This window comes from Xyrauchen texanus, chromosome 17, assembly GCF_025860055.1.
Source record: "Xyrauchen texanus isolate HMW12.3.18 chromosome 17, RBS_HiC_50CHRs, whole genome shotgun sequence".
Classification (NCBI taxonomy): Eukaryota; Metazoa; Chordata; class Actinopteri; order Cypriniformes; family Catostomidae; genus Xyrauchen; species Xyrauchen texanus.
In genome coordinates, this window is record NC_068292.1 from 25,182,780 (window position 1) to 25,192,352 (window position 9,573).

General features: G+C 36.0%; 1 protein-coding gene across 1 annotated transcript; it reads left to right on the forward strand.

The window, feature by feature from the left end:
* Window positions 1-1,454: 1,454 nt before the first annotated feature.
* On the forward strand, window positions 1,455-9,117 carry LOC127657887 (E3 ubiquitin-protein ligase MYLIP-B-like). The gene is made up of 7 exons (XM_052146855.1): window positions 1,455-1,689; window positions 2,166-2,356; window positions 4,335-4,520; window positions 4,721-4,918; window positions 5,002-5,166; window positions 6,665-7,088; window positions 7,576-9,117. The coding sequence occupies exons 1-7, from the start codon at window positions 1,603-1,605 to the stop codon at window positions 7,741-7,743; spliced, it is 1,419 nt and encodes a 472-aa protein (XP_052002815.1). The 5' UTR covers window positions 1,455-1,602; the 3' UTR covers window positions 7,744-9,117.
* The last annotated feature ends 456 nt before the right edge of the window (window positions 9,118-9,573 follow it).

Sequence of the window (9,573 nt, forward strand, 5' to 3'; positions counted from 1 at the left end):
TCTAAAGTCTCTTAAACTCACTAATAATGACTGTCACATGTCTAAAATATTATTAATGCATTAGGTATCATCAACTAACAATGGACAGCAATTTTTTTTTTAAAATAGCTTTCAGTAATATTTGTTAATGTTAGTTAAGAAAAATACAGTTGTTCATTGTTAGTACATATTAAACTCATAACTTTTCAGTAAACAAAAACGGAGTGTCTGTTTACACTAAGTGCTAATAATGGCAGAGGCTATTTACTCTAACTCCACCCACCACCACTGCTCAGACCAAACTCAAGACCTCCAGGACAGATGGGTCAACTGCTGATCAAATGAAGGCAGACATATTTTAATGTTTCGCGATAGGGCAGAGACATTAAACTGGTTAAGTGGGTTAGATATTTCGTGGATTAAGAGATTGAATAACTAAGTGACTATTTGCCCTGCAATAGTCTGCTGGAAACAGGATTTTATGACAATCTGTGCCTCTATGTGCAGTTACAGTAGCTCTGGGTGTGTGTATTGTTGTCACACTGCAGATCCAGGTTCAACTCTCACCCCTTGATATACATATGTATATATACTGTCCCCCCCATGTCTCTTGATATTTCCTGTAATACTACTTATAGTGATAAATAAAAGAGATTCATTGCAGTGATTTGCTCACTGTGAATATCTGGGAGTTGAGAGAAGGATTTGAGCCTGGTAAAATTAACCATGGTTTTACTGTAGTAATATTGTAGTAACCATGTGTTTTGGTGGAAACTAGTTCTGATGGACTAACCATGGTTTTACTACAGTAACATGTTGTTAATAGTAGTTAATAGTAACCATGTTTAATTCTGTGGTTACTATGATTTTACCAGAAAAATACCAATACCAGGGGTAGGGGTTGGTGTATGGTGTCTGTGGGACATAAACACAATACAAATGCTGCAGTGATGCCACTATACTGTATGTTAATATTTAAACAGGGGTGTAAGAGTATCTGCTACTATTTGCTCTTTGTGCAAGTTGTAAGTGTATGTTGAAATTAACATTAGCCAAGATCAGTAGCCTACATGGTGTAAAAGTATTGTTCATTGTTAGATCATGTTGTTATTTAATGTGAACCAATGTAACCAGATTTTTAAGTGTTACCAATATTATAACCTTGTAACTGAGAAATGTCCAATTATTTTTCTCTTCTTTTTCTTTTCCGTATCATTTTCTTATTGTACTGTTTATGTACTGTGTAAAAAAACAACAAAAAAAAACAACCCGCACGAGATTTTATGATCGCTATTTTACTAGATTGTGTCTAATGTTGTATTTTTTATGCTGTCATGTAACCCACATATCACAGTTTTAACACAAGTCGAGTGATTTAAAAAAAAAATGCTTTGGGAATCGGTTCGATTGACTCTTTATAAAGAACCGGTTCGAAAGAGAAATTCGTTGGCTAATCGGAATCACTGTGACGGGAGGCGGATCCTTGAGTTAGACCAGGGCTTCACTAACCTCCTCTCGCTGCTTTTCCTTTGGAGTTTGAGCCAGAGAAGAAAGTTACTGTGAACCACATGTCACTTTATTCGTTTTCCTGGAGAACGTGTAAAACAAGAACCTGCATCAATCATGATATGCCACATAACTCGTCCGGACTCTGTGGTTGTGGAAGTGGAGGTGGACCCAAAAGCCAACGGAGAGGACATTCTTAATAAGGTGAGCAATGCGAATTCAAGAATTTAGGTTCGGAAAGTTATTTAATCAATTCTTGAGTATTACATTTGGATGCTCGTTACCATCATTCATAATACAGCAAAGGTCACCATGACTGTCGTGCCACATGACTTTATCAAACAAAAAATTGGGTGTATTACAGTAATGACCATTTCTTAAAACAAAAAGGATGATCAAGAAATAGAACTAGCTACACGAAGAGCAAACATTTAGAGGTGTAATAATTGAGGAAACGTACCTATATAGCCTCAAATGTCTTTATGTTTTCTATAATTACTTATACACCACCAATATATATTGAAAAGTGGTTTTGTTCCTGTCACCTAAACGTCCATTTTATGTAGCACGTCTTGTCTTTCGAAAGGGGTGGACAGAGCCCAAGTCCCATCATGGATGAGAGCACAATTTATGCATTCCAAAAATTTATAACGGAATGTTTTTTTGTTTGTTTATGGCAGATATGCTGGAAAATGGGGATCATAGAGGTGGATTATTTTGGACTCCAGTTCACTGGTACAAAGGGAGAAATGTTATGGCTCAATCTCAGAAACAGAGTCTCTCAACAAGCAGACAGTCTGTCCCCCTGCAGACTGAGGCTGCGAGTCAAGTTTTTTGTTGAGCCCCATCTAATTCTGCAAGAAAAAACAAGGTAAAGCTCCACTTCAGTAATGGGAACCTTTTTCATTATAGAAAAATTTCTAGTAATATGTTATATATGTCTGCAGAATCATTGAGGCTTCACATATTTGCTCACTCTAGAGAACATGAGGCACATTTTTTTAAATTTTTTCTCATCTCATACATCTCTCGCAAACAGGAAGCAGCTACTTAAAGTCAAGTTACTGTGATTCATAGCACATTATGCCTCAGCAATACTGTTTTGTTTTATTTTTCCACCTTTGACCAACTTTTCCATGCATCTTGCTTAAAATGTCGTTTGACTTTCTGGCAGGGAGTTAACTGATACATGTTTGTTCTTGAAAGTGCACACTTTTTAGGGAGTGTCTCCTGTATCGGAGTAGTGTATTTTGGTAAAAACTCTTCTCTCTTGGCCATCTAAGGGACATATGTGGTTCTGAATACTCACATGTCATATGTATTATCTGCACATTTGGTTTACTGTAAATGCAGTAAGAGAAGCACCTTCATCAGATGTTCATATAATGAAAGTACAGTGTGTTCCAAACTAGAGGACTAGTGAAACTGTTTGGTCATGTCTGATGAGTGCTGTTGGTTTTGAAGGTGGGTGCTTGGAGGTGTCAGTATGCCGGAATTTCGAGTAGAAAAGTGCTATAATGTGATGCTGCCTTTTACATAATCTTACACAATGTCTGCAAAATCCAGGTTCCTCTGGGCCAGCCATTGTTATTCTTTCTCAGACTTTACATTCATGGTCTTTCATAAATTGGATTGTGCCAACATGGATTATTATTGTAGAGACTGTGAACTTTATTGTGTTATGTAACACTTAATGGGTTATATAAAATATGTTAATAGTTTTTTAGTTATGCAACAGATCTTTGTACATATTTGTGGTGTTTAGCAACAGGTTTGATCATACATTATTGTGTAATGTATTCATTTATTATAGTATTTGTTCATAGTATTACTTGTACAATTGATTTATGTCGGGGTATTAAAATATGTGCCAGAAGTCACAAGTGTACTCATGTTACTGAAATTCGCTGGGTGTAGGTCACTGATTAAACATGACTTCATGCAGACACTTTGTTTTGATATTCTAGATGAGTTAACAGTGCATGAAACTCTGTTAATGAGAGACAAACTGGGTCTTTACATATTGCAAGTGATATGTTTAAAAAAAATCTAAATAAAAAGTATATAATTGATATATATATTTACACAGCTTGAAAACATTAAGAGACCACTGCAAAATTATCAGTTTATCTGGATTTACTTTTTATAGGTATGTGTTTGAGTACACAAAATTTTTTAGTTTTATTCTATAAAGTACTGACAACATTTCTCCCAAATAAAAATATTGTCATTTAGAGCATTTATTTGCAGAAAATGAAAACTGGTCAAAATAACAAAAAAATGCAGTGTTTTCAAACCTAGAATAATACATGAAAACAAGTTAATATTCATTTTTAAACAACACAATACTAATATTTTAACTTAGAAAGAGTTCAGAAATCAATATTTGGTGGAGTAACCATAATTTTCAATCACAGCTTTCATGTGTCTTGGCGTGCTCTCTACCAGTCTTTCACATTGCTGTTGGGTGATTTTATGCCACTCCTGGCGCAAAAATTAAAGCAGCTCGGCTTTGATTGATGGCTTGTGGCTATCCATCTTCCTCTTGATCACACACCAGATGTTTTCAATGGGGTTCAGGTCTGGAGATTGGGCAGGCCATAACAGGGTCTTGATCTGGTGGTCCTCCATCCACACCTTGATTGACCTGTCTGCGTGGCATGGAGCATTGTCCTGCTGGAAAAAGTTTTCTTCCAGGATAACCTTGTACATGGCTTGATTCATGCATCCTTCACAAAGATGAATCTGTCCGATCAGCCTTGCTGAAGCACACCCAGATCATCACCGATCCTGGATCATGGATCAGTGTCGGTTCATTCGTTTTTCATGTATTTTTTCTTTCTCTGCAGACATTTGTTTCTATTGCATGTGAAGGAGGAGCTTTTTAAAGGAAGCTTGCGATTGGACACGGAACAGGCAATTGAGTTCTGTGCATTATTGGCTCAGGCAGAGTTTGGAGATTACAGCCATAACACGGCCAATTACTGCTACTCCCAGATCTATGGTCAAGAACCCAGCCATGACACCATCAACAAGTAAGAACACTAGGAGTTTGTTGTAAATTCACAGTCAAAATAACACGATCAAAAATTCATTCTCTGAATGCTGTAGAAGACAATAGCAAGCAATACAGATATAACATGGAAATTCTGACCATACAATTCTGACTGACAAAACAGAACATCTCATTTAATTTTAGTGTTTGTTTTGTGGAACGGCTGTCTTGTTGTTATAGTATTTGTTGGAGGCATAAAGAGTTGGAAGGTGTCAGTCAAGCTTCAGCAGAATATCTAGCCCTGCAGCTGGTTTCCTCCCTTAACAACTATGGTATAGAGTGGCATTCTGCTCGTGGCTCAGAGGGACAGGAGCTGCTCATTGGGGTTGGACCAGAGGGCCTGTTTGTCTGCAAAACAGATTTCACTCCTATTGAAAGGTAAAGACTTGAAAACGATGATAAGAGATCTCATAGGCTCATTATGAAGTACACATTTCAATCCTATTACATGATTTGTTCAGAATCATATATCCAGTCATTCAAATGGCCACTCAGTCTGGAAAGAACGTATATGTGACCATCACAAAGGACAATGGAGACAGTGTGGTGCTCCTCTTTAAGTTCGTCAGTCCCAGTGCTGCCAATGGACTGTATCGTGCTATCACAGAGATCCATACATTTTACAGGTGAATATTGCTACAATTCTATCAGCTTTACTTAGGAAAGAGATGTCAAAAGAGAATACAATTTAAGTTACTCTTGTTTTGAACTAAAAATCCCTAAGTCCTATGATCCTTTGAATTTCACCCTCTGACAACATCAAATTTTATATTAGCTCAGTGGTTCATGACTATATTTTTTTTTGGCACATTGCCTAATTGCATAATTATCTTCAGGGAACATGAAATATGAAAGATAGAAGATAAGAGATATATGGATGCATGTATGAATTCTATCAGCTGCACTGCAAAAAAGTGGTAACCTGCAGTTTTAACCTTAAAGAGTTATTTTTACCTAAACTAACTCTTAAAATTTGTTTGGTTTGTGTAACCTAATGAAAAAATTTTGATTCAGTGATGTTGTTAAATTGTATTTATGACTTGAACTAAACTAGTTTATTTAGATGTAACCAAAGAAGTGCATTTTTTAGGTTAAAAGTATTTTCATTGTGGTTAAAGGGTTCCAAAAGAGTATAGTTTAAGTCTTGACTGACATTCAACTCAAAACCTTAAAGTAGTACTTTGTAGTAGTACTTTGGCATATTCATAATGCCAAAGTACTACTACACTAACTGCAGGCTGTTAGCTTATTGAGCACAGATTTCCATGAAAAATAAAAAGATATTAATAAAAACAATAATAATCAGAATTTGCTTACATTTTATGTATAAAATAATGAATGTGGTAACATCTAAATGAACTGGTTTGATTCAAGCCAATACATCCCAGATGTGTATACATTTCTTTCTTCAGCAGAAAACAAACAAAGATTTTTAGAAGAATATTTCAGCTCTGAAGGTCCATACAATGCAAGTGAATGGTGATCAGACCTTTGTAGCTCCAAAAATAATATAAAGGACAAACTGAAGTAATCCATATGACTCTGTTGTTTAAATCCATACAGTATCTTCAGAAGCTATATAATAGATGTGGGTGAAAAACAGGAACAAATTTAAGTCCTTTTTTAATCTAAATATCCACTTTCACTTTTACGTCTGAAAGTCACATGTGGTGCCTGTTTAGTTTTACTTTAACTTCTGAAAGTGAATTTTAAAGTGGAGATTTAGAGTAAAAAAGGTCTTAACTATTGTTCTTTTTCTCACCCACACCTATTATATCGCTACTGAAGATGTGGATTTAGCCATTGGATTAGTATGGATTACTTTTAAGTTTTCTTTATGTGATTTTTGGAGCTACGAAGGTCTGATTACCATTCACTTGCATTGTATGGACCTACAGAGCTGAGATGTTTTTCTAAAAATCATTGTTTGTGTTCTGCTGAAGAAAGAAAGTCATACACAACTGGGATGGCATGAGGGTGAGTGAATGATAACTGCACCTATCAACTTTTGCAAAACAGTGCAAATACATTTGTGTAGATATTTGAAAATGGCTGTTTGATGAACGAGACATGCCTTTCCTTGCCTATGTTTATTAACACAATTATAACTTATAACTCTTTCAGGTGTGACACAGTAATGAGCACAGTGAAGATGCAATACAGTCGGGACTTCAAGGGTCACCTGGCCTCCCTGTTCGTCAATGAAAGCATTGACATTGGTAAACGGTACATGTTCGATATTCAGCGGACGTCCAAAGAAGTGTATGACCGTGCCCAGCGTGCCCTGTTCAATGCAAGGATTACCGGAACTGAATGTGGGAGCATGCGAGACAGCTGCAGTCCCTCGTCCTCTCCGCTGAGGCACGTGCAAGTTGCGAGGGAGGAGAGGACGTGCATGAGCTGCAGAGAAACTCACATTCTGAGGGAGAAGCTCCAAAGGCTAAAAGAGGCTCTGACCTGTGCTCTGTGCCTTGAAAAAGAGATCAATGCTGCCTTCTGTCCTTGTGGACACATTTTATGCTGCTATAACTGTGCCAGTCAACTTCAGGTGACTATTGTAACATAATTACAAGATCAGTGCTGTTTAGATTTATGGGCATTGTAGTACTAGTAATAATAAACAATTAAATGTACATGTAAATACATAGAAAATGAAAGTGTGATTTGTCATGCTTAGAAATTGTCATCTGTACTAGTTGCAAGTTAAGTTAATAATTAAGAGAACATGCAGGATTAGGTTTACGTAACTTCTAGTTACCCTCCTAAAATATTTCCCTACATGTGACCGACATGTGACATCATCCATTAGTGTCTGTTCAGACAAAGATCTTGATAATCAGAAATGCTCTATATGCAGCAGTCCTATGACCTTTTGAATTTAACCTGTCATTATAAAAGTCTTATATCAATTCTATGGTGCATAGCTGTATAGTTGAAAATGGCCTATTTGCCTATTTATCTTCAGTGAACATCAGATGAAAGATAGATCAGATATAGGTGTATTTTAACATTTGTAACTTTTTTTTTCTAATCAGCTTTGCCCAGTGTGCCGCTCAGAGGTGAACCGTGTCCAGCATGTTTATTTACCCACCTGTGCCAGTCTGCTTGGCCTGGCGGAGGCAAGATATGTCCCCTACAATGCGCCCAGAGGGACTGCCATCTCAGAGAACTGTGACAATAAAGAAAAGAGCTGCCAGATGTAGAATGGATAATATCTGCGCACTGCACATGGACTGGTACACTATCCACATACTATTTAGAAAGTAATGACATTTTTATGATAAATAATATATGGTTCTATGAAGTCAGCATTGAAGGATAGTAGTTTATCCAAAAATGAAAATTCTATCATCATTTACTCAATGCAACACATTTATTCATGTTGTTCCAAATCAGTTTGGCTTTCCTGTCTTCCATGGAACACAATAGAAAGGCAGAATGTTAGGACAGCCTCAGTCACCATTCAGTTGGTGCAATGAAAGTGAATGGTGTAATATTACAGATTAAGGCTGGCTATCTGCAAGAACCTTGAGAAATAACGACTGAACTGTTAGTGGTGCAACATTCTCCAAACGATAGAAGAGAAGCCTGATAATATAGTTTTATTTATATTTCTTGTTTAATTAAAGGCTAATCATACTTTACAGGAGTAAACAAATAATTAATACTGCAGGGGGGAAAAAACTGTATGTCAGCACAACCCTAATATAGAGTGTATGATATAAGAAAACAATACAGAGAGGCAAATATTTGCAGAGTAATGAGTTAAATGGCGCTTTAATAGTCTTTAATACTTTAATACCGGGCCACACAATATAATTCTAAAAGCAATCATGTTTATTGCTTTTTCTCAAAAACAGCATTTATTTCATATTTATTTTATGTTCTGCAAACAAGTTCCAGCAAAAATTTGTAAGTTGACCTGATTGTAACAGGATGCAACTGTAACAGGTCTTGATAACACTCCACACCAAGAAGGATTTAAAAAAAGTATTTATCTATGTTATTATTTTCAATTTAACCTTATAAATATATCAAAAAATACATTTTAGTAAATTATATGAGTTTTTATTCAGTGCTACTGCAGTATTTACAAAAAGGGACACACTTTATATTAGGTGGCCTTAACTACTATGTATTTAATCATTTGATACAATGTACTTATTATGTACATACATGTTGTTGCATTGTATTTACATTTAAAGAACTTGCATTTAATTACATTTGTAGTTACACAGTTAAATTTACCCCTAACATAACCCTTACTCCAAAACCGTGTTTGTACTCCCCAATCCTAACCCTAACCTTACTCCTAAACCTTCCCTTACCTCAGCCTCTGTAGCAGCAAATGTGCCCGTTTTCAGAACAACATGTAGTTACGCAGTAAATCCAGTACATAGTCTTGTATGTATTTCAAGTTAGTACATAGTAGTTAAGGCCACCTAATATAATGTGTGACCAAAAAAGTATCTTATGCACTTTATAACAAAAGGTCCAACTAACACAAAAAGTTATATCTATTATGTTGACATGCATTTCAGTTTTATTTTTGGTGTGAAATAAAGAGTTTTTACCAAGCTTTCAAAACCTGACATTTGTTCTTGTTTTTAAGATGTTTTTTTGTAGGCTTTGTTTATCTACACAGGATGTTTGTTCTGTTGAATTAATTCTAAGACCTTTTAAGTGCAGCCTAGTTCATACTGATACACTTTGCACACACACACACACACACACACACACACACACACACACACACACACACACACACACACATGTTGTGTTTCCATGTTTTATGGGGACTTTCCATAGACATAATGCTTTTTAATACATAATACTGTACAAACTTTATATTCTATCCCCTAAACCTAACCCTACCCCTAAACCTAACCCTCACAGAAAACTTTCTGCATTTTTACATTTTCAAAAAACATAATTTAGTATGATTTATAAGCTGTTTTCCTCATGGGGACCGACAAAATGTCCCCACAAGGTCAAAAATTTCGGGTTTTACTATCCTTATGGGGACATTTGGT